This window comes from Scophthalmus maximus, chromosome 20 (assembly GCF_022379125.1).
Source record: "Scophthalmus maximus strain ysfricsl-2021 chromosome 20, ASM2237912v1, whole genome shotgun sequence".
Classification (NCBI taxonomy): Eukaryota; Metazoa; Chordata; class Actinopteri; order Pleuronectiformes; family Scophthalmidae; genus Scophthalmus; species Scophthalmus maximus.
In genome coordinates, this window is record NC_061534.1 from 6,123,017 (window position 1) to 6,149,000 (window position 25,984).

At 46.7% G+C, this 25,984-nt stretch overlaps 1 protein-coding gene across 3 annotated transcripts in view; it reads left to right on the top strand.

Moving 5' to 3' along the window:
* Positions 1-25,984, top strand: part of LOC118285521 (matrix metalloproteinase-17-like) — a 55,437-nt gene that overhangs the window by 26,918 nt on the left and 2,535 nt on the right. For all 3 annotated transcript variants that reach the window (XM_047329637.1, XM_035609219.2, XM_035609220.2), the window contains 8 exons: positions 1,595-1,727; positions 1,831-1,966; positions 9,978-10,264; positions 19,097-19,273; positions 20,034-20,136; positions 21,794-21,876; positions 22,503-22,655; positions 23,446-23,703. In XM_047329637.1, coding sequence (XP_047185593.1) covers positions 1,595-1,727; positions 1,831-1,966; positions 9,978-10,264; positions 19,097-19,273; positions 20,034-20,136; positions 21,794-21,876; positions 22,503-22,655; positions 23,446-23,703 — 1,330 coding nt within the window. The remainder of the gene's footprint in view (positions 1-1,594; positions 1,728-1,830; positions 1,967-9,977; positions 10,265-19,096; positions 19,274-20,033; positions 20,137-21,793; positions 21,877-22,502; positions 22,656-23,445; positions 23,704-25,984) is intronic.

Below are 25,984 nucleotides of genomic sequence, written 5' to 3' on the forward strand. Positions count from 1 at the left end.
GGAACACCCAGCCATATGTACACTGTCTGATTTGTAGAGTAACACATCATTTTATCACTTTTCCATCATGACATCTCATTAAATACTCAGAATCCTTAGTGTACAGTATAGGTTTGGGGCACGCCAACTGAAAGGTAACAGATACATTATTTGGATAAGAGAAAAACCCCATCACCATTCACTTTTGTTCTCTGTTTGAATTGAGTTTGGCTAAACTGGGGAATTAAAACCTGTATAATGACTGTATGCTGATGTTTCTTACCATATCAGGCTTCTTTTCAACTATGATGTGAGGACAATTTTACCGCTGACGAGAGTGAACAAACAAAAATAAGACGTCATTACTCTTTGTTAATTCATAGAGTCACTTTAACATCCCTGCTATCTTTTTCAATTCATTGACCTCTGCCCTGTCATTAGACTTTAAAGCTCGTCCAGGAAATAGTTGTTCGTCATCAACCCCCAGATGACGCTTAGGGTCAATTCAATTCCCCCCTGTACACTTATACTTTTCCCGAGCTCTCTGCAGGGATGGCAGGGCCAAGGATGAGGAGGCAAAATCAGCCAGCAGAGAGCTTCAATAAAGAGAAGTCATTCAGTTAATGGGATTTTCCCTGCTTTGTCAATACAGGGGGGGATGCCTGGCTATCGATCGGTGTCATTCACCTCCAATGAGTGCGGGTCAGAAACCCATTTAAAAACCTGCCATCTCCCATTGGCTGTCAGACAGTGAGGGAAGGAAGGAGGCTTTAGTGGAGCCAAGACAGACGAGGGGAAGAGAGAACGAGAGAAACGAGACAAAAGACAGACCCCGGGGGGGGGGGGGGGGGATGGGTTGGAAGGGAAGAGAAGAAGAAGAAGCGCAGTGCTCAGGTTGCAGCTCAGATGCTTCCATCCGTCAGATCCCGTACGATCCAAAACCAATCAATGCACTCAGCTGGGCCGCTCTGATTGGTAGCAACTTCACTGGCTCCAGATGGAAATGGATTCACAGTACTACCTTTTATATACACGTGGCTTTTATGTCTGCTGGTCTGCCTATCTTCACGCCTCCATATCTGTCTTTTGAATTGATCTCCCATACATCAAAAGTCCATATTATCATCATCGTCATGGGCCTGAGAGTTATATTTAGACAAGAACTGGGTATGAAAAAGAAAAAAAACTCTGGGTTCTATGGTCTTTCACTTGATCAGCCACCCTGTGCACAGAGGCAGAGACTTAAATGTCCCTCAGCCTGTTCGCCTGCAAAAGAGAAAGATGGAAAGAGCAAGAGCACCAGGTGCAGTGTGAAAGGGCCCCTTTCACATAGCTCAAACACGTATGTGAATGATTATATCTACTATCTATGTATATATATATATATATAAATCTGTCTTTTTAATTGTCTGTGTCGGTTGTTTGCACAGACAAATGCATGCACACTCACACTCACACAACCTGTATGCAAACGTGTACAGACGGGGAATCCGCAGACAGTAAACCCGAACAGGTGTCAGAACCTTTTCAGCAGCTGTGGGATACTTGGAGTCCTTGCAATGCCTGCCTGGGTATGACTCTTGACCTCTGCGTCTACTGTTCCCCCCCCCCGCAGGACTGGCTGAGCAGGTTTGGCTACCTCCCGCCCCCTGACCCGGTGACCGGGCAGCTCCAGACCAAGGAGGCGCTGGCCAACGCCATCAAAGCCATGCAGAGGTTCGGAGGGCTGAAGGAGACCGGAGTCTTAGGTGTGTGGGGGCCCTGTTTGTTTTTTGGGAGGCAAATAAATATGGAATCCAAATCAAGAAAAACCAGCAGCTGTGAACTCCTCTTCTCTCCTTTGCTCTTTAGACCAAGCCACACTGGGTCTGATGAAACAACCCAGATGTTCTCTGCCAGATGTGCCCGAAGCCGAGGGGACGATGGGCCGCAGGAAACGAAGCCTCACTCCCCAGAACAAATGGAATAAAAGGCATCTGTCCTGGAGGTAGGAATGACAAGGATGCAAAGTGTAGGAGAGTTTGGCTTTGAATGTCAAGGTAGCAGACGTCTTGGTTACACGTGTAACTCAGTCAAAAATGCATGGCCGCACACCCTCCGTCCTCGAGAAGCAACGGTCCAACTGAATATATAGGGGTGTTCAATTAACACCTTCACTACTTCCGCCCGTAGCAGTATTCACTCAAGGTTGACACATGCAGCGCCCTTAACACCAGGAGACATTGACTGTTATTTAACCCCCTTTCCCGAGCTCATTACATTCCTAATTCACCATGTGAAAGATAAGTTTCTCAACACATTAAGTTAACAAACAATAAACCATCAAACTAAACGTCCCCACTATAAAGAAACCCGTCCAGTTGGTTTAACCCATGATCTCAGTCATGACACCAGGAAATACTTTTCAAAAACAGTGATGAAAAGCAAGGGATGGGATTTCTTTTTCTTTTGACCAACTATAAGGTGGAACTAGTCCTTAAATTAAGTGTTTACAACATTTAACCCTCGCCGCCGGTAGTCTAGTCACGTCACCTAAGAACCAATCAGGAAGCGAATGCGTCAAACGTCTCCCATTTTTGCCCGTCTATACTACCACCCCGCCCCGGAGAATTTGGAACTAAAACGGGGCAAGCAGCGTTTCCAAACTTCTGCGTCAGGCGCCCTGGAAACTCTGGAGTAGTGTGGGAAGCAGGCGTGAACATATACGGTGAAACACAGGGTGGTCTGTGCTGATTCACACACTATCAGTCCTGACTCAACAACGAGCTGCCATAAGCCGTGTGTGGGCCAATGCTGGTGTGTGTGCGCAGAATATGAAATGCATGCATAGACTGAGAAATTAGAAAAACCAAACACACAGTATAGAATATGCACAGACACACACACACACACACACAAACAAAGGTGTGTATGCAGAGCCTCACGCCTGGCGGCCTCAAACTTTCTTCCTCTCCTTTGTACCGCTGCCAATCACGCTGTGTGCCCCTGTCAGCTCACTCCTCTCTGAAATAAGACAGGCGTGTCTTCTGTCCAGTGAAGCACTTTTTTTTGTATTGCACAGCACTCAGATTTGTAGAGCAGTGCGCAGGAACAGTTGTGGATTATGTTCTAACTTCAGATCCAGAGAGATTCCCATACGGAGCAGATTTTCAATGTAAAGCGCCGTAACAAAACATTCATATTCTGCATAGGTTTGGCCTCAGCTGTTTCTCCACAGGTGTGCTGTCTGCCTCTGTGTCTTCGGTTGGTGTTCCACCACCAGAAAAAAAAAATATTTTTATCATCTAATATTTCACGGTATCTCCACTTCATTAGATTATATGGGGCCAATAACAAGGCTGACGGAGAACGGAGATAATGCGCAAGGCAGCTAATGAATCTGATGCAATCTGACAGGCGTATTAAATGTTGGTGTCCCAATCCAAGACATCAGTCAGATTAAAGAAAAGTCGAAATATTTATATTCATACCATGTGTGGCATGAATATTTTCTATTTTAATTATTTCATTGTACAGCCTGCAAAGTAATACATAAAAACAAAATGGTAGGAACAGTGTCAGTTTATCTCTTGAATCTGTGCACATGCCACAAGGGAAGAAGGGCTCAGGGCATCATGGGCGTTGTCCCAGCAGAGTTGGCCCATGGAATCATTACTAAGGGATGGTTCAGGGTTCTTCTGAGCCAGCGCTGACTGCAAGCCAAGTTTTAAACCTGACCTTGAATGGAGAATCTGCCTCCTGAATCCAAACTGGGAGGTGTTTCCCCAGGAAAAGGAGGATCTCCGCCTCCATATTCCACTCTCAGGCTGTTTTAGGGCATGAACTTCTGAGAACGCCCTGTTAATTGGGTCCGCTCATCTTCTGGTTGTTTGTGCGAACGCTGCAGGAAAAGTTCCAGATATTGCCCGGAGTAACATCTGCAGACGTTGTCTCTGTCGTTGATATCGGAGTCCCTGAGAGGTCTTCCCTTATTAAGGCTCCTTTGAGTATCGTACTGACTTACAGTAAGAGCCCGCAAACGCGCCCACTTGCGCCTGCATTGGCTCACGTTGCCACGGTTGACGGTGTCGGACTGACTGGCGCTTTGTGCTCCCCGCTGCCTGTTCGACGCTCATCAATCACTTCATTATGTTCTGAAAAACAGAGTGTCAGTTATTTCATAGAGGGAAGAGAAGAGAAGGGGCTCGGCGGGATTTCCACGTAGCCCTAATGTGTTTGTTCTTTTTCCACGGTAGAAAATGCAAGTAAATGATTTTTTTTTCTGATGGCGTGTGGGAGAGTTTGTGTCAAGGATGAGGCCTTGATCCCAGTTTAACTCCTGCTTACCGTTTTCTTGTCCTGTTACATACACACACACAAACACACACTCACACACCGACACGCCACACTGCACTCTGCAGCCAAGTATATCATAGGCACTAACAGCCGAGCTGTGTAACACCCCACTGTTAGCTCATTATCTCATATTGTTAGCCCATTATCACAGCAGACAGCCTGGAGTCATTAGCAGCGCGTCTGACAACTCAAACAGATAGGTGAAGCGATCGCGCGCGGCGGAGGGGAGGAACGTTGGGGAGGAGGATGAGTAACGATAATGAAGAGGAGAGAAGGCTAACATGGAGAAGGAGATTGCATCTTTCCTTTGCGCGCCTGTTTAATCTAATAAAGCAGGTGAGATTCACCGACTTAACGCTGGACTGCGAAATCACAAACGCCCGTCCGTCTCCCCGGGCTCGCACACGTTATCCCTCTAATGAACTTAATGAAGTGGGTAAAAAGAAGGAGAAATGCTAATGATCCACGGATGTAGGTCCACATTGGCGTCACCCTCTTTGAATTTAAGGGGCGAATTTCCATTGTTTTAAACATACACTGAAGCTCGGAGACATTGGTTGGTTTTTTTTACGGCGCTCCCAGTGAGGGTTATTTGAAAAGAGTATAGAGCCACGCTTAAAAGTGAAGGTGGTCGGTGTTAAGAGTATAAAGTGTAATCATAGTCATAACTCAGCAGCAGGGGTTCATGAAAGTAGTAATTGTAGCCATAGTTCATCGTTGTCAGTGAGCGTTAAGAAATTCCACAGCTGTGACCAAGGCATTGTGTGTTATGGTCAAAAGTAGCTCTGGGACAATCAGAAGCAGTCACACAAAGCTTTTTTTCATTCCTTTGTTTCCTTTCATTGCGTGTTCATCAGGCGATTTACAAACCAAAAACAGTGAGTTGAATTACTTTAATTTCCACACCATGGCCACTTTCTTGTACACCTCGTGCAAAGTGGTAATAAGAGCGACAAATATAATCTTAGCTAGTGTCAGACCAATGGCATTGTCGTTTTCCCGTCCTCACCCGTGGCCGTGTTGGACTTAAAATTGAGATGAGGGCAGGTGCATTGTAATAATAACCGTCCAATATTGTAAGCTTCCATGTGGATATTTGGCTCATCTTTATCAACTGGGAGGAGGCTCCCGGGGGTAGACAGGGAACCCGCTGGAGCGATTATATATACCATCTGGCCTGGGAACGCCTTGGGATCCCCCCAGGAGGAGCTGGAAGGTGTGGCTGGGGAGACGGATGTCTGGGAAAACCTGCCGCCACCGCGACCAAGTGGACTCATGAACAACTTCGTAAATTGTTACTTTATTGTTTTGAATTATTAGTATTATTATTATTCCACGGCCACGTCACTCTCAATGGAAAAAAAAAAATAGGAACTGCTGTTATTAAATCCTTCAGTATTTGAAATAATTACATTTTCCAAAAATACATCCTTGTTTACGTGCACTTTGTATTAACTGAGGTAATCACATCAACGCCCGACCTCTCTTCGAATGAGCTATTTTGAGCAATAGATCGTTGAAATCCTTCTAGTCCAGGAAGCATTGAGTTTCCCCCTTATATTTATGGAATATAGGTATATCCATCACATACTGCGACTGTTACACGAAGCACTTCTGCCGCACAGAGGAGTTTATTGACATTGAGCCGCTTGCGGTAATTTCAGTTCATCTCCCTTCTGCCATTCGGAGCCACCAACCTGTGAAATTGCCTGGTTGGGACCTTAAGAAGTGTAATGCTGTTATTTTGCGTTATCATATTAGGGCCCATCATATTAATTTTTTTTTCTAGATTTCACATCACTATCACCTGAGAACGAGGGGGGAAGAGGGAGATGCAGATTGGAAAGGGGAGAAAAAGATTTGCGGACCGAGGGGGCGACTCACGCTGAGCCTTTTAATTTACTGTCTTTCACTTTCAGCCTTCCTGACACAAGGTGTGAATACAAGGAAGCTCTTTCCCTGTCAGGTGTTTAGAGCTTGTCGACTCAGAGGTCTCGCTCCGAGCTCTTTGATGTTTGGGTGTGTGTGAGTGTGTGTGTGTGTGTGTGTGTGTGTGTGTGTGTGTGTGTGTGTGTGTTGGTGTTTGTGTGTATGTGAAGTGCAAGGAGTTTTAGGTAATTCACAGCATGAGTGTCCGTCAGCGAAATATTTTCATATATGTGAGTGTGTTTTCGCACACGAGCATATGAATCACCGTCGGCATATGCGCTTTCATTTTGCAGGGTAATCAGCTTATGTCTACAGAGGGTAGCGGAGCACAGGAGGTGAATATTTTGTGTGTGTGTGTGTGTGTGTGGACATTTTAGCATCACTTTCGATGTCAGCTCATGTCTCTGTGGAACAGCGGAGCCACGGGAGGTAAGAGCCCGCTGAGAAGCAGGAGGCGGGGGACCGCGAAAGAGTCTCGAGAGTTTTTCTTGATCTGTTTCTCTTCCTCTCTCCATCCCTCTCTCCTGACCTCCATGCCTCACGTCTAATGAACCATCGCTCTGATTCCGCGTGTGGAAAAGCTTTGTGGAACTTAAAAGCCAGACAGGTAAAAATGTAATTGGGAATTTGCACATGTAGCACGCAATGGCGACACGCACGCACAAGCCTAGTTTGCTTTGCTCGTTTATCAAATGATGACGGAAATTGTGTCATGGAATTAAATAGGTCGAGAAAATGAAGCCCACCTTAATAAGCCTTCAGTCTGTGCAACTCATTTCAAAGTCGGTTAAATAAACTGTTCCCTGTTCGTTGGTGCAGTTTCTTCATGCACCAAAGAAATAGGTTGCAGACCAGTTTCTTGCTCGTTGCAGTTGTTCTTTTTAGACTGTGTCCTTCTATTTCCCAGACAATATATTCTATAGATTAATGTGAGCAATAGAATTTAAGGACACGTTGGCAGCCCTGGGTTTTGTCTCTCAGGCAGTGTATAGACTACCCTCACCTTCTTATGGACCTTGCATGGGCTTAATGTTGCCTGACATGAAGTTCTGAAAATGCCATTTAGGAGTAAAAAGTTGAAACCACGTTATTTTGTGTTTTTTATATTCATAGCTGATATTGTTAAATTATTTTATTTATCTAAAAAAGGGGGGTTATTGATAAATCTATTTTTTTTATTATTGCCTGGCCTCTATCAACGGAATGTATTTTTTTAAGGTAAGTCATCATGACTATAATTCAATATAGTGTGCTAGGCCTATTTACCTGCCTATTGAGGATTGAGCATTTACAAAGTGTTATTTCTTCACTTCCCATGTATCATCAGCATAAAGGGGGAAGTCTCTCTCTGCTCATGTCTCGTCTTCTGTCTCTCATACTCTCTCTCTCTCCTGTACTGTTTTATAAGTCTGCAACAGAAGCCATTTTTTGCTAAAGCTTTTGTAATGAGGAACATTGTTGGGCTGGTAAGGAAAGGGACACATCAGATACACTGTCAGAGATGGAAGCGTGTCTGTGTGATTACTGATCTCAGAGTGTAGTAGCCTGGAGAAAAGCGGGAACTTAGGGAACTTGTCATTCTTATGCAACTGTGTGATGCTGACTACTGTGGAAGATGGAGCCACGGGGAGATGTCAGAAACATTTCTGAAATACAAGTGTCTGTGCTTCTGCCTTTTAGCCCCTCTTTTCTCGCCCTCCCTTGTGCCACGTCTGTTTCCCAACTAATTGTATCCCTCTTTTCCTCCTCCTACTCCTTTGTTATCTACTTCTTGCCGATATCCGCCTGTTCATTCTCTCCTTCTTTTTTTCCCCTCTGGCAATTGGACATGTACAGTGAGTTCCTCCGAAATAAAATAGTGGGTGTCTCTGAGCCGCACAGCCTTGCCCAGCTGAATTACAACTAGAGTTGTTTGTGGAGGCTAAGCATTAACTTTCAAACCTCTGTGAGCTATAAGCTGTCAGGGTTGGCACAAGTCCACGGAGCCAGTCTCAGTGATGAGAGTCCTGGGCAAGAGTAAGATAATCCTTCTGTACTCCCATTTCAACAAGCCGATGGTGCCTCAGACCCTGTGGTTTTCTATGTTCATTACAACAACAAAAAAACAGAAAGGACACAGCACCAGTCAGAGGAATGAGTCACCAGTGCTCAACAAGAAGTCTGTAATCATAAAGAGTTTCAAGTATGAATTGAGAGAAATGTCATACAAATGGTTTGTTTGACAGAAAGAAGTGGGAGCAACAGAAGGGCTTTTATGAATTTGATTGGTTGTAGTGACAGAACTTCAGTCTCTGGACTCATTTGTGACCTGAATGTTGAAACATGATTGGCGCAGACTAAGTCTGACAGCCCCGGCTGGCACAGCTTGTCTAAACTGATCAAACATAATTTGGCCTTTTGTGATATTGGGGGCCGTCGCGCTGTCCTTTTCGCCGCTGTGACCACTTCAGTCAAATATAAATGCATACACCTCAGGTGCTATAAAATCATTTTAGAAGTTTGTTTAGTTCGTTACAGGGGCAGTACGCGATTCGAAAGCAACACACGTTTTGTAAAAAACAGCGAATATTTCCTCACCATCCGTTAGCTGTCGGTACTCTATGTGTGCGGGGGAAAGATGTTCTGGTTTTCCTATGTCTTGTTCATTTTAGACTTCTACTTAAAAAGGATGCTCCTTCAGTGCTCCACTGATTTCTCGCAGCGCTCTCTCTCTCTCTCAGCTAAGAGCCCTGCTTTCCTACGGATGAACACTGATTGAATTTCCAATCATGCAATGGCCAAATTGCTTCTTGTTTTTTTGTCAAATTTCTCTTGCGGAGAGAAAGTAGGCAAGTGCATCACGGGTGAGGAGGAGGAGGATGAGGAAGAGGTGGCAAGGACTCATGGACGGAGATCGAAGAATTGCAAGGAAACAAGAAACGGGAGAAGGAGAGAGGAGATTTAGAAGGAGAGGAGGCAGACAAAGTCAGCACGACATCTGACTTGATTTCCTCTTCACTCGTTCTGTTTGTGCCGTGGCTTGCAGAGAGAAAGGGGTGTATGTAAAAACTGGAAGGAAGGAGATGAAATAAGAAGGTGTGAAAAAGAAAAGATGAGTTGTACCTGAAAGCTGATGCAATAATCTCATCCAATGCGCGTTATACTCTCAACTTATCAGTGTACGTGAGCGGCAGGAGCACCAAGGCATGAAATACAAAAACGGATCAAATAAATTATATTCAAACAGAAACTTTTGTTTTCATGCAGGTCTGTCCCGGTGGCAAACATATTTTGATCTTTATGCTTCTGTGCTTTAATGCAATTCGGAGCTCAACATTCTGCTCCTCTCCTGCCAACATCTCCTGTATGCCAACCTCCTCCTCCTCCATTTAGCTTTTATCTCCTCTGTTTCCTGTGCGCCGCACTTCCATCCTTCCTTTCCACGCTTTTACCTTTCTTGTCTCTCCTCCATTTTCGTGTTCATCTCTTGTACTTGACTTCTTCCTCCTCTTCTCTCGTCTACTCCCACGGATTTTCAACTCTCTTACCCTTTCCTCCTTTAATTTTAATTTTATTCTTCTCCTGTTGTTTTTGGTCCATCATCAATTTTCTTCCTCTCATTTCTTTCTTTCCTTGTTTTCTGTGAAAACTCCTGTCCACTCCCCTCTTCTTTCCCCATGTCCTTCTCCACCTTCTCATCCCCTCTTATCTCTCCTTCATACATGTAACGTCTTCGTTCTCTCCCCTCTTCTCAGGGTGAGGACCTTCCCCAAGGATTCGGCCGTACTGGGCAGGGACACTGTTCGAGCCCTGATGTACTACGCCCTGAAGGTGTGGAGCGACATCGCGCCGCTCAACTTCCACGAGGTGGCCGGCAGCGACGCGGACATTCAGATCGACTTCACCAAGGCCGACCACAATGACGGATATCCGTTTGATGGGCCGGGGGGCACCGTGGCACACGCGTTCTTCCCCGGAGAGCGGTTCACCGCCGGGGACACGCACTTCGACGACGACGAGGCGTGGACCTTCAGGTCACCGGGTGAGGCACATTGCAATCACCTATAGTCAACCACCGAGTTGGTGTTTGGGCAAATGTATAGCATCCATTCGGAGCCAGCAGCACAGACTGAAATAAAGACAGTTTTTCACTGGCAATTTGTATATATTCTCCAAAATGCAATATGAAAGTGTGATTCAGATGACACGCTGACATCCTGAAGTACCAACAGAGATTGTTGGCAGAGCTTCAATAACCTCTGTAACCGGAATATTGTTTTTCCAAGCAAAGATTCTGTTAAGCAATGCGGGAATTACCCCAACAAAACATCTCCAAGTTGTTCATCAAAATTTGAAAACGCCTCGCATTACTTCCTGAAATGCAAAGACTTGTAGCTTTACTCTGAACCATATCATTGTAGATCACCTGTATTTTGTCTTCGAGCATTGTTGAAAGGAAACAAGTGACTTGAGAGTGACTAAAAATAATTATTTTGCATTTCAGTAATCTAAGAATTCGATCCAAAGTGTCGATTGAAAGGATAATTGACTGATCGATCAATATTCATTGGTTTCAAACCAGTGCAAGTTAAATCTTTTATGCATTCAAAGGAAAATCCATTAAGCGCCATTGTGCTCAGGTGCAGGCAGAAGTCCGAGCTGTGCAGCTCCTCATAACCTTGTCTAATATACCTCTATTATCATTATTAAGTCTGTCTTTATTATAGGTGTGGGCTCACAGGGTGTGTTTGGCCCGTCCCAGTGAAACACACATTCATTCAGTGCGTTTTGTCCGTGAGTTGTGTGGGCTAATAGATCCTGACTGATCTGGCCAAATTTCTTTCATCACACCGTTTTCAGAGAGCTTCATTACTGCGCTGGGGGAAATCTGCGAGTTTGAAATGAGGACAGCGTGACAGCGGCTCTAAGTGGAATTCAATCAGCTCTGCCAATCAAAGATAGTCCAGCGTATATTGGCAATATCTGTCATTCTTCGACAGCTGGGGAAAACAAAAGAAAGCTCTCTGTTTGGGTTTGGTTCTCGCTTTCACTGGTTCATTGATTCACTTGTTCATGCGTTCACTCCCTCACAATGCCAAAAAAAATCGATCCTCCCTGCAGACACCGCTGTTCGCTCGCGTCCTCGCTGCACTTCTGCTCATCTGTGTGTCCTTGTTATCGTATGAATGCTTGTGAATCCCGGAGCCTTTGCTGTGTGAAAATGAGAATTATTAATGGCACAACAGGACCATTATTCAAAAGCCACATTTTGGTTTCCTAAACCTCTGATGTCTTGTCACTTTGCATCAACCTCATTTTTGTCCCTACCCTAATGCACAAAAAAACACAACAAAAAAACAATGGAAGGAGGGAGGCGGCTAGCAACAAAGGGCAGGGGAGCATTAAAAGTCCAGTCATCCGGATGAAATGAGCCGATGGGGCGATCCAGTCACACTGATTGGATCGTCAGGCAGAGGCCGCCTGGTCACACGAATGACGGCGTAGATCATTACCTCTACTTTTCCTCTGACTTGTTTTCTTTATTCTCCCCTTTCGTGCGGATGACTTAACTTTAAATGACATTCCTCACTCCTCGCCGCCTCCGTTTATCCCTTCTTTCTGAAAGAGGGGTGGACAGAGGAGGAGAGAGGTAATGGTGATGAGAGAGGCAGAGGTGATGTGGCCTAAAACGTCTCTCACAACAAGTCACAAAAAAATGAGAGACAAATCACGCATGAACGTTCATGTCTGACCTTGGCGACAACGCGGTGACAAAACAACCTCACAATAGGAGAAATTCGCTGGGGTGCAGCACTTAACTGGGTCCGTCACACAGATTGTTGGAGATGTAAAACTCAGTTACAGAAAGTGAGAGGTGCTCTCTGTTTTTAGCTGTGATCAGTATCTACAGTTCTTTAACTCGATTGGTTCATCCCATTCAAGTTTGCTTGACGAGTGACCTGAGGATGTGATCCACAATGAGATAACTTAGCAGGAAGCTAAAATGGGTATTGGCATGTGTAATGTTCACAAACGCCCCAAGGGTTGGACAGAGATGGAAGACCAAAAATGACCTGGCTAGAAACTGTGAAGAGTGTGCCAAGATGAACCTGACCTTGGGGGGGAAGCTCAGCATGTTGCTGGATGGAGTTAACTCATTTTGACTCTTGGTACTCAAGGGAACGGGGAGGGTTGTAACGTGCTTGAAACAAAAATATCTCAAGGCTGAGGTGTTTGTACCTGTGCAAAGACGACACTTGAGCCTTGCTCACTTCAACAACCTCTAAGCTATAGCAACCTACAAGCTGAAGATTGCAGGTTTGGATTGTAAGACCTGCTTGATGCTTTTGGTGAATGGTTGTAATGATTTACAAAGAATGGCAAAGGCATGAGTAGCCTATGCATGGTTTTGGGAGTGTCCGCCTTGCTCACAATTATGGAAGACCGAGTGAATTAGACATTTTAAGAGGTTTGTCTCGAAGTATGTCTGAGGCAGACATCATGGTACTAACAATGCGGAAAGAATGAGGTCGTCCATTGGTTCACCGCTTGCGTCTTGTCACGTTTCTCCTGGAATTCTAAAGATGGCGCACAATCGACATAGCGTTAGTTCGTTGTTGTTGTAGACTACAGTGAACGTCAAGCGACAACTTGTTTATGACCTTTCAAAATGGAGAAAGCAGTGGTCTCGAAAACAAAACATCACTAAATCTTTACATCGTCGACGTGAGTACCGCTCTTCTTTCCGCCATGTTTAAATATCCTCCACTGTCAGAGGGAACGGGATTACAAATCTGCTGTACAACCAATCTCGTTTCGATCTCTTATGGTGTTGTTGGCCCCTACAACACGGCAGAAATCATAACTCCATTTTAATGACAGCGATTTTCTCCCAATATGCAAATGTCCCCCCCCCCCCCACACACACACACTGGGGCACCACTGCTGCATCCCGGGCGTAGCGCTGCCCAAGACGGTTGTAATTGCCATGCAGTATATACCACCATCTGCTGTAAAGTCCCTAAAACCAACAGATGAATCGAGACGGTGCCAAAAAGTTTGTGATATGTGGGGATGCCATAACTTCTCATCTGATTCTAAGTGAGGCCTTTTTACCTTCCTGCAGAAAAAGAATTGCACGACTTGGCAGCGCCATACCTATTTCTAAATATGTCTCTATCTCACCTCACCCTCAGACATCCCAAATAGAGTATTTCCTGGATGAAAGATGAAGTTTGCCTCCGGCTTCTAGGGCTGGAAGAAAGACCGCGAGAGAGAAGTCTGAAAGCAAGCGACGTTTTATGAGGCAGCAGCACTGATACGATCAGTGATTTTGTCATAATGAGATATGCTATCTTCACATTTGTGTGTACTTTATCTCGTGTGATGCATTGTACGGAGCAGCTCAGTTACAGTGCACGCACATTTCACACCAGTACTATACTGTAAACCTCTTTAGTATTGTACAGTACTGAAAAGGTTGCCTCTTGTCGGCCATTGCCAGGATTATTCCATTTCTAGTTTTAACTTGTTTTTAACTGTTTTCCGTGTGTGGCATGATCATCCTGGTTCCTACTGTCACGCTCATTTGCATCACCAACGTTTTGTCATTACACGGTTTTATGTGCTTGCCATTTAAACTGCACAGCTTCTCCATCTCCATCACGGCAAAGCGAAGACATTTTGTGGGCCATAAAGTTAAGTGGATCTTCTGAAATCACGGACATCGAGGGTGAACTTTATAAAACTGAACAGAGACCGCCAGGCTGTTTCTGGGCCAGTGTCTGTTTCTGAGGGGGTTTGATCGAGTCAGGTCGGTGAAGGTTGAATACATATTGTATGTCAGTGAGCTGAGCCCAAATACACACACACACACACACACACACACACACACACACACACACACACACACACACCACATGCTTGTGTGAGCACACTGAATGACAGGCGCACACAAAGAGACGACCGGTAAAGACAATGACAGGGCCAGTAAATGCTTTATTGATTTTTTGTGGCGGTCCAGTATGCCTGACGGTGAGTACGCCACTGGGCTGAACCATTGTTCTGGAGACAGAGAGATCCAGAGCCCCATGTTGCATTTTGACCTCATGTTTTTTCGATTTCACTTCAGCACGAAAGATGCTCTGTGTGTGTGTGTGTGTGTGTGTGTGTGTGTGTGTGTGTGTGTGTGTGTGTGTGTGTGTGTGTGTGTGTGTGTGTGTGTGTGTGTGTGTGTGTGTGTGTGTGTGTGTGTGTGTGTGTGTGTGTGTGTGTGTGTGTGTGTGTGTGTGTGTGTGTGTGTGTGTGTGTGTGTGTGTGTGTGTGTGTGTGTGTGTGTGTGTGTGTGTGTGTGTGTGTGTGTGTGTTGGAGAGAGAGAGAGGGAGAGGGAGAGAGAGAGGGTGTCTGCCCCAGCTGGTGAGTCTGTGATGGGGCCAGGACCTGCCTGGAACTCCCTCCTTTGTTTTGCGCCGTCAGGGCTGCGAACCATATGTCTCAGGACAGCAGCTCAATCTGCTCCAATTAGACCTCCGACGGGGGCCGCAGCAGTTTGCAGGGCGAGCGGGCGATGCCGACTTTTTGTCGCGGCGTGTTTTCGAATACGTCTGTGGGGCGAGAGGGGGGGGCGGGCAGCAACAGCTGCAAAGATATAGATTTGGTTAATGGCAGGAGGCGGGGGGTCAGAGGTGTGGTCTATGTGACTGTAATTTATGTGTCATTGTAGTCGGCCTCCGTCATAGTGCTTTCCAAAACGACGTTAGTGCTGAGCTACAGTAAATATTCTAGATATATGTGCCAAAGTCTTTAGATTCTAACTTAATTTTGAGGATGTTGTTGATTTTCCTAACCATAAATGGCCATAAATAATTCAGGGAGATTGACGAATGATGACAAACACTGCGTTCTGTGGTGAAGTAGCCTTTTTATGTGGCAGAGGTATGGATGGATACTCTGTGAGTCCTCGCACACAGACTTGAGACGCTCCTGTTTTCAAGGATACTTCTTCATTGTGATGGATCCCCTCAAGGGGTGAAATCCACATCCAGCGCATCAGACTTCTTCATCTGTACAGCAAGCACATGCTGCTATTTTTAACTGTTAAAATCTTGTGAAGACAACAAAAAAGAAAAAGAAACCTCTCCTCAGATGTCTTTTAATCAGCTCCCCGAAGATAGCCCCGGACCTGGTAGAGAGCTCCCATCTCCTGTGGCGTCGGAGTGAAGTTCAGGTCACCGCAGGATTTTTTCAATGTTTTCGTCTAGCCGCTGAGTTTTCCCTTCTCCGTAACTCTGAGGCTGCTCAGACTGACGCGCTGGGGCGTAGCGGGGCGGGCAAAAAAAAGTTAATTAAACAACTCTTTAATTTCTCCACGTCGCACTCTGCCAGCTTCACCTTGCTGCTATCTCGCCACGTCTTCCTCCGGCGTCGCCAGCGCGTCTCCGAGGCGTTGTGAAGCCAATGTCAGTTATCTGCTTCCAGTGCATCGCTCCGCCCCTAAGACGAGTCCTGTCAGATTCATAAATTGTTGTTCTTTGCAACTTTTTTTCTCCGATGGCGAGGTAATCCCATGAGAAGGTGTACACTTGTTAGGTCAGCCCCCAAGGTGAGAGGTGAATGTGCTGGCGCTTCAGCAGATTTGCAGAGCTCCGTAATCGTCTTTAGAAGAAAAAAATTTACCCTATCAGACAAAATTCGTAGCCGAGTAATTGCCTTTTTACTAATTCCCTGCCGCCCCGTCTCCCAGTGCGCTGCTCTCAGCAGGACCCCGGATCCGGGGTCCGCAAAGGCCACATCCTAATGTGCACGATGGTGCTGAACAGTGGAATATTAAGCGCCACACTTAGCGGACCGGTTCCCCCCCCCCCCGCGGTGTGATTGATGGTGCTGGTGTCCATTAGGAGTCGTGAGAGGCGGAATCTCAGTGAGATCAAATAAGCGAAAGGTCTGGAAGTGCTGCTTTTTTTTTTCTTTGACAGACTCCAGATTGCTTCTATTACTTACCATGTCGCCGGCAATCTGCTCCTGCAAACTGATTACTCTGACTAAGCCAAAGGAACCATTAAGCAGGTGAATTTTTCATGACATTTATTTCCCCCCCCGGTGCATTTGCCACTGTGGCGTGTGTGCATGCAGCTGATGCCCCCGCCGTCTTGCCACTGCTGTTTACTCGTACATCTCTCCGTCGTGTGCTCCTTCGATGACGTGTCCACGATTCCAATGGTTCTGCTCAAAACGGGTGGAAATTGCTAGATGGTACCAAAGTTCAAATAACCGTGAATGGAACAAGTTGGAGAACCAGTTCCCTGTTGGTGGAGAAGGGGCTATGTGTGTGCTGAAACAAGGTTTTTCAGTTGTGAAAGGGCGAAGGGAACTGAGTTTGGGGATATTGACTTTTGACTAACCTTCGACTGGCCGAGTCATGTCGGAAACTAATCTGACTGTTCGACAGACACTAATGAGCCGTGCGTCTCCGAAAATATTGGGAATTGGAGATGAATTCATGTGAAATCTTGTCTATGTGTTCTTAATATAACCCAATATTCTGGCTTTCCTCAGAATAACACAACCAATTAATTCTGACAGAGCTGGAGAGGAATGAGGCAAATACAGCATTGTTTAATTATGTGTAATGTAAAGTTATTCTTGCCCCCTTGTTCCGTTTGCCAATTTCGAATCAACTTTCTTGTACACATGCAGGGCCTAAATAAACCTATCCTTTGCACCTTTGAATAAGCTGAAGCAGGACTGAGTGCCAAAAAAAATGCACTGGTAATAGATGTTATGGTTATAATAATGACGGTAAACAGAAATACAACTCTAGAAAACATTGCACTGGGCTCCAGACTAAAAATAGAAATATGTTGCAGTGCGGAAAGAACAAGTTGTGACTGTTTGTCTGCGAGAGAGAGAGAGAGGGAAAAAAGCGTCCTATCAATAATCAAAATATAACGGGAAAATGGAAAAGAAAGAAACCTTGAGCAGAAATGAAGGAAGGTTACCAGCACCGGGACGATGGCCTCTGTGGTATGTTCTGGTTCTGTTTTGGGTCTGGTCTTTATCCCAATGTGTTGCGTGTCACGGTGGTGCTGGATGTTGAGCCGTGGGCCACCGCCCGCCGTCCTCAGCTGTTACATTGAGTGCACCTCCTCCCAACCCCCCCGCTGTTGAGCCTGCCTGTTCAGTGACTGAATCAAAGATGCGATCTCAAAGGGGGAGAAGAGGGAACTTGAATGATTTTGGATTAATGCGCCCTGTCGCGGGAGCTGCCTCGTGCCATGTTTGATTCAGTTTGGCTCTATATCGTCACCATGTCATGTCATGTCATGTCATGTCGTCGTGCCCCCAACCGTATTTGGTAGAGATTTACACATCACAGCATTCGAGCGCGTCGCACCGCGCAAACGTGTTCTTGAGTGGAGATTAGTTCTTACTAAATATTTCACAAAATCACGCCCCCAAAAAAAGACTTTTTCTAAATTGCCAATTGACATCAGCTTACTTTAGCGAGACACTTATGTAATATAATTTCCTGTTGAAAACACATTTTTGGCGGTCATGTCACGCCACAGGATGCTCAAGTGGCGTCCTGTTGAGTCTCTATTAGCTGAGCCATTCTTCACGTGCACAAGGGATTTGCAAGAAGTGTCAGCAAACCGTGTCCTTGACTAAGTTCCACAAAGTTCCTCTAGTTTCATTACGAGCTGTGCGAGCTGTTTTCAGGTAGCCAGACGGATAACTCACAGACGTCCCCTTTGAGTGGTGCAGAAGTTCTAGTGGATCCAGCCTTTTAATTCCCGTCCTCAGCATTCGGGGGGGGTGGATTAAAAGCTCACTGGTGAATCCGGTTGAGCGAAATATTGAGCCCCCGAAACACAAAAGAGTTCAGGTTGTCTGTAGAGCTACTCTGTTGCTTTCTCGCTAAACTCAAATCTGGCTCATCCACCCGATTCTCTCCGCTCCCACTTTGTCCGCGGGCATTACGTCTATTCTGTCCGTCGCACATGGGCCGTAAAAACGATGACATGGTGCCTTCTCCATTGTGAGCCCCTGTTCTCTCTCTCTCTCTCTCCCCCTACCTCCCTCCCTCCATCCTTCCTTTTGTTCACCTTTCCTCTCTGCGCCGTGTGCTCCCGTAGATTAGAGTTGGCGTTGGCCTCCTGAAATACCCCGGGTGGGCGCTGTGAGCGGGAGCGCGTCTCCCAGGCTGAGGACAACGTTGGGTTAACCGAATGCCGACTTGAGCTCAGCCACCGAGGAGCTCTAAACCGGCTGGGCTCGACACGCCGACTCTTTTTTGCAAATGTGAATCTCCGAGCCCTTTGGTTTTTGTCTCGCTCGGCAAAGCCAGACCGGGGGGGGTTTTGGTGGATTTTTCGTTTTTCCATGTAAGTTGAACAGTGAGCGCGAGTGTGCTTGAATAGCCCGAAGGCTCTCGAGTTGTCTCTGCGCACTCAGGTTTTGACTGGCGGCCCAGGGACTCAGGCAGTATTACCATAGTTATCTGGCCACGCCACGCGCCTAACAGCACTCGGAGGCTCCCGAGCTGTCTGTCACGCCTCTTAATTTGCACCATGAGCAGGTGAGTTGGGGGAGACAAGAGGGATCGAATACCTGAACGAAGGGTTGGACTGGGTCATTTGGGGACACAGACTCAAGCTCATAGCAGGGAGGTGACATTGGTGAGCGTCGGCGCTGGGTCATCCCAAACTTACTCACTGAAAATCCTTCACGCTTAAAATTCTATATTACAGAAAAACAAATGTATCTTGAGTATTTGTTCATAACCTTATCTATATCAAATTAACTTGAAAATGAGCCACATGTTGTCTGTTGACAATAGTTTTGCTGAATTCTCTTTCTCCCCGTCTCCGTCAGACTCCCATGGGATGGATCTGTTTGCGGTCGCCGTCCACGAGTTCGGTCATGCCATCGGCCTGGTCCACACCTCGGCCACGGAGTCCATCATGAGGCCGTACTACCAGGGTCCCGTGGGAGACCCCCTGAAATACGACCTGCCCTACGAGGACAAGGTCCGCGTCTGGCAGCTCTACGGTACGGAGGGAAACATGTGGGCCACTCAAGTAGTTTTTGACTTTTTCCATCCTGCCTTTCCCAATATTTCCAAAATTTGCATGAAAATGTTGCCCTCCGTTTTTTCTGCAACTCTCTCAGCCGATGTCATTTTCCACTGGGCATTTGCTTTTCCATCATTATGTACAGTTTTATCTCATCACGAACATGAAATTTACAGATGTTACTGATTCATTTGGTGGATCCTAAAAGCAAAGGGAGACTCAAAGATATCTGTGCTTCTCCCGTGAATCTGTGAGCGTGTGTGACCATGACTCGTGACTCAAGAGCCCCGGGTGTAATTACGTATGTTTCCCGGTGCGGCGGCGGAAGCAGCTGCTCGCTTCAGAATGCCGAAGATTGCGGAGCCCCCCTCATGCAGGAAGCAGTTGATGAGTTTCTAGTAGAGCGAGGTTATTGATTTAATGGAGTTAATTGGGCTTCGCTGTGGCATCTGACCTTATAACACCGTTTCCCTGATACGGGCAAGTAGCAGGGTGAGAGAAGAGAACGATAAACGTAAAGAGGAGAATGAAGTCGGGGGAATAAATGTCGAGGGCAAATGAATTGAGTGAGACGGAGGTGGGGGGAAGGGAGGTGAGGTACGTGCGTGAATAAAGAGGTACACACGGATTGCACGCGGTGTTCGTAATAACATCGCACGGGACAGGAAAATAATAACAGCCAATAAAGAGCAGGAATAGAGCCAATAACTATGTTGTGCATTTTGATCTCATCCCAGGTGTCAGAGACTCGGTGTCCCACACAAACCGACCGGGCAGCTCCTCCCAGACGGCCGAGCCCCCGGTGCTGCTCGACCTGCCCGAGAACAGATCCACCGTCCTGTGAGTAAAACATCCAGTACCTTTCCACGTTCAACAGAAAGCAACTGTACCTGGCTGTCCAGGTACGACACGGCGGCTCCCAAAGAGCGAAGCTGAATCGCGTGGATCTGCCGTGTGCTGCGCGCTGGCATTTAAAAAGTCTCCATTTCGCTGATTGGTTTGGTTTTAGTTAGTTCTATAAAACGTCATGATGTAGGTGTAGTGTAGGAGGGCGCGCTGAGAGTTCCCTGTACATGAGCATAATCATATTTCTGTTGTTACCCCGTCGCCCGCCAACGAGGTTCTGTACTCACCCCTGTCCGTTTGTTGGTTGGTTGTTTGTTTGTTTGTCAGCAGGATTGTGCAGAAACTAATGAACTGATTTCCACACACCATTAAATCTTGCGATGGAATTTATTACATTTTTTTCACGTACAAGATTTTTTTTGGGGGGGGGGGGTGTTTTCACCAATTTCCCAGGGAATAATGTCTGGATGTTGATGAAAGATTCAGGCATTACAGACTTGATATCTATGAGTGCGTGCAAATTTGGTACGGCTTGATTGAATTTAAGCGGACCGCCGGGTCTTGGCGGAGGTTTGCCCGCCAGCCTAGTTTTGTAATTTCCTTACTTTTTTCCCCACTGAGAAACGATACACAGAATCCATCGTGGAATACTGCAGTCGAGCCTTTTGCATCCTGATTTGAAATCATGAGGTGACAACGAGGCAAATTAGCTAAGAAATGTGGAGCCTTGCCCTTCTAATTAAGTAATTCCCTCAAGCAAGTTGGCTGGCTGTATTGACCTGTAGTATTTTGTTGGGTTTGTTTATGCGATCACAGAGAGAATTAGACTTTAATTTATTCCATTAATGTATCTTGAATATAAAACCACCAAGCGCTAACCTTACACTAAGTCCCAAAGAGGTGCGATCAACAGCATTTCACAAACACGTTTACATTCTGAACATTTTCTAGTTTAAATTAGTTTCAGAAAACACACACACACACACACACACACACACACGAGCTATCAATGAGATTGCACTGGGAGGAGGACGTCTGAAACACGCCGCGGTGGGATATTTCACCGTCTTCTGTTCCCGGGTCACAGACGTCCACTGGCTTCATTAGTGGTTTCCCGCCGACTCCATCAGGTCGTGATGCGTGAAAAGGCTGGATCAGCCCCGACAAGGCCGGCGCTGCTGAACACTAAGCAGTGGTGTAGTGTTAATCGAGCTCTGAATGGAGACCTTTGTTGGCGATACAAGGCCTGGCAGGCTCCCACCCGCAGCATCGCGGCGCTAATGGATTCATCATTGGCAGGCGGACCACATCAGCGCTTCAAATCTGTGATAAACCTCGGGGGGGATAAATGCACAGAGGGACCTCGTCATGGAACCCTCCTCTTCAGTTTAGCCCCCGGTTCCACCGATTCATGCACAGGGGAAGGACGACACGTGGGGCGTGGGGGCAAAATTTGGATGGGATCAACGAATGGATTAAATGTTGAATAAAATCCTCTTTTATTCGCCCTGTGTGTAAGAAAAAAAGCAGGGACCCATCCGATTTACAAATGAGGCTTCCAAGTTCAAAGTGGTAGAAATGTCCGGTTTTATTATTTTTCCCTCTTTTACAACCTTCTTTTCCCGCCTCTTTCTCCCTTCACGTCTCTCAGGCTGGCGCAAGATGCCCCGGACAGATGCTCCAGTCACTTTGATGCAGTGGCCCAGATACGGGGGGAGGCTTTCTTTTTCAAAGGTACAGCGGGCCAGGGGGAGAGAGAGAGAGACGCAAAAATATTAATATATATATGTATATATATATATACATATATATACATATATATAAAAAGAGCTAAATGAGCGGAAGTAAGATAAGAGATAAGAAAAGAGGATGAGGGGAGGGAGGGGAGGGGGGGGGGGGGGGGGGGGGGTAGAGGCAGACACCCAACTGTGCCGGTTGAGCCGCGCTAACAGACTTGCAGTCCAAAAATTACATCAGGCTTTCATGCTCGGCCCTCTGGAGGGATCCCCCCCGAGCCGTCCACCGGGAGCCCGAGACGAGGAGCCGACTCGCAGACGTTCAGCGGCGGCGTTAACAATGCTGAACTTCAACTGACATTCTGCAAAGCTTTGTCTTTTTCTTTCTTTTTTTTTTACCTTTAAATCTTACAAGAATGTGACATTAAATGTCCATAGATCATTGTTGCGGTCGGTTCTTTCTTTTGAATGCTGTTTTTTTGGAGACATTTGCAGTCTATTTTGAACGTGAGGGTTTTTTTTTTTTTTTTTTCCACTGAGCCTCAGACATGCCAGTGACAGCACAGTAGACGCATTTACCAGTTGCCGGCCCGCCCAACTCAAGCTGGTCTTTTTCCCTCGTAGGAAAGTACTTCTGGCGACTGACTCGAGAGAAGCACCTGGTGTCTCTGCGTCCCGCGCAGATCCATCGCTTCTGGAGGGGCCTCCCGACAAATCTGGACAGTGTGGACGCCGTGTATGAGCGACCTGGAGACCACAAGATCGTGTTTTTTAAAGGTACCGTCCCAAAGTTTCCTCCCTTGGCTCTCTCAAGCTGTGAGTTTGCACGCTCGCGTGTGAAGAACGCAGCAGGGGTTTTGTCCGAGTCGGACATTGGGGCGGGGGGCTGTCGCCCGCGTAGAGCGGCCCACTCGCTTGCCATGAACACGGGCTCACTCTGACGTTCTCCGGATATTTCATTGGGGAGCTGGCGGGAAAGCGGCGCGTCCGGAATGTTCGGAGCAACATTTTTACGGACATATGCGTTCTCACGTGCAAAAAAAAATCTGGAAAATGACTTCGGTGCATAGTTCTGAAATAAATAATCATATATGCATAGTGAGAACATACTCTACTGTTTATCCTGTGTGTTTTTAAACTGCTGGTGACCCAATGACTTTTAAAAAAAAACAGATTCTATAAAGATAACGAAATAATTATAATGATAATTCACACCTTCCTTACAATTTGGCAGGAACTCTGAAGAACCTTCTTTCTGCTGTGTGATTAGGCACAAGAGTTACAAACTGCTTTTTTTTTTAATTGGTGCAGAATCAAGGGCAGAATTTGGTGTTAAATTTCAAACAGCTTTCCTGGCAGAGAACGTCCATCACTGGCTGATGTTTTCAAAAACATGTATGACTCTTTTATTTTATTTTTTTCTAAATTATTATCTTTCTGTCCTTCACACGTCTCAATGGTCTCTCATCTTTTCCGATGTGTCGTCTCAAGTGGACTCACTCTGCGCTCTGTGCGATCTTCCAGAGTGCTCAGTCGACTTTCCCTGTGCGTGTCCCTCCCTCTTCAGGCCTAAAGTACTGGGTGTTCAAAGACAACATCGTGGAAGAGGGTTACCCTCGTCCGATCAGCGACTTCGGGCTGCCCTCGGAGGGCGTGGACGCCGCCTTCGTTTGGCTCCACAACGACAAGACCTACTTCTTCAAGGACAACCACTACTGGCGCTACGACGACCACCTGCGGCGCATGGACCCGGGCTACCCCAAAGACAGCGCGCTCTGGAAGGGGCTGCCGCCGCAGCTGGACGATGCCATGAGGTGGTCTGACGGTGAGCGCTCTTCAAAAGATACTCTAAAAAAATATGTGATTCCATCGTCGTCCGAGGTTACGCTTGGCACGAAGGGGAAGACGATGGCGCAAGGCCGACCATTTTTCTAGCACTGGTAGTCCAAAAAAAAAAGGAATCCTCAGACAGGAATGAACCAAGAGAGAAATATGAGACAATGGTGGAACAACCATGCAAGAAATAAACACTTGGCCCATGCTATGTAATATTAATTTAAACAATTTGTATAAATCTACTTCTGTCACTCCAGAACCCCAAAATATGGTCCATATTTCAGTTTTTGTCGTCATTCATAAAGTTTATTCTATTTTATTTGTGATTATTTCATTTTGGCAAATCCCCGGCTGCGCCGGGTGCTCGTGTTTTTTCTTGGCGTGGCTGCAACACGCAGATTAGAGGCACATTTGCATTTGAGGTATTTTGGGGGGGTTTTTCTCCACGTGTCTAAATATTTTTCTAACCTTTATCTGTCATTTTGACGAAGCACACACGATCTTTCCTGCCAACGCTCACACGCTTCGCGTTCACACACACACACACACACACACACACACACACACACACAGTCAAACACACACACGGTCCAACGCGGTCCGGACCTCGGAGCCAACCCAGTGTAATCACGGCGAGCGTCAAGGTCGCGGCGCAGTCATCCGGTCACGTTTGTGCGTTAATGAGGGGCGTAAAAAAGGTCCGAGAGCATTTGGTTGAAGTGTGCGGCATTTGCTGTCCGTTACGGGGTGATGTGCTGCATGTTTGTGTGTGTTTGTGTTAGGCTCTGGGTGGTGCTAGATGTTTCAACCCCCCCCCCCCCCCCCAAAAAAAGAACGTGAAATTTGAGACCACTCTCAGTGGGAGCCAGGATGTCGCTAATCCCCCCTGCAGCATGTGAATACAAGGAAGCTCTTTCCCTGTCAGGTGTTTAGAGCTTGTCGACTCCGAGGTCTCGCTCCGAGCTCTCTCTGATGTGTGTGTGTGTGTGTGTGTGTGTGTGTGTGTGTGTGTGTGTGTGTGTGTGTGTGTGTGTGTGTGTGTGTGTGTGTGTGTGAGAGAGAAGAGGCCAATCGCACGGTCCCGACCCTGCTTCACCCCCCCGACTATTATCGCCACAGAGCCCGCGAGGGTAAAACTTGGAAACCTACATGCACAGGCACACACAGGGGAGACCATGGGGCCTGGGAACTGGCGCCTCATCAAAGTGTGTTCTCTGTTTGTCTCAGCAGCTCAGGATGAATGTGAAGAGAAAGGAGACAGTGTGTGTGTGTGTGTGTGGGGGGGGGGGGGGGGGGGGGGGGGGGGGGGGGGGGGGGGAGAGAGAGGAGAAGCTGCGACGCCTCTCCGTGAAAACAGAACAGAAGGGGGAACAGAGAGCGGTGAGACAAAAGAGGAAGTGAAGGTGCGAGACAAGAGGAGATTTGAGGACACCTGAGGAATAGAAGACAGTGAGGACAGCGAAAGAAGAAAGACGGAGGAGATGTTGGAAGGATAGACGACCCGACAAAGAGGAGGGACGGAGGAGTCGCAGCGAGACGGGGGGAGGAAGAGGCATGAGGGTTATTAATGTCGCTGTAACGGTGATGATAATCTTGGCATTGCATCCGGGAGCTTTAGCCTTTTTTCGGTCACGAGGAGGAAGAATGGAGTTTCCTCGGGCGCGAATATTATCTTTAACCTGTGGAGGATATTCACATGAATCATTCAGCGGCCGCGGCGGGAGCACTGTCACATTTGTCAGAGACAAAAGTTACAACCTCTTGTTGCCATGAAGTCGAGCGGAGTGAATCCACCGCTTTTTCATACTAGGGAAGTTTTTTTTTGTTGTTTTTTTTTAAGATTTGAGACCTCGGTCCGAATAAATTAGACGGAACTTGAGCTGAACTGAACCGAAACAGTCCCCCAGTGGTTTCTACAATATGTTTGGATGGAGAGAAAAAAACAAGAGATCATGGAGTAAAACCGGACAGAATTCTCTGTCGCCTTATCGTCCGCAGGTCCGATGAAAATACCACAAACAACAATGATTGTATCTTACTAACAACTGCCTGTGTATCCAAGGCCGGACGGCGCTCATTCCTCTCTGCTCATGTTGTCCAGAAACTAATGGAAACACATCAATGAGCCACTCTCTGGCTCAGTCGCATGTTCCCTCAATGCCTCAAGCCCGGGAACTGCAGTTTAACGTGACACTGTGCAGCAGAATCCTAACTAGCTTATTAATCAAGCAATGGTCCCCAATAAATTGTTTGACCGCCTCTTTCTGCAC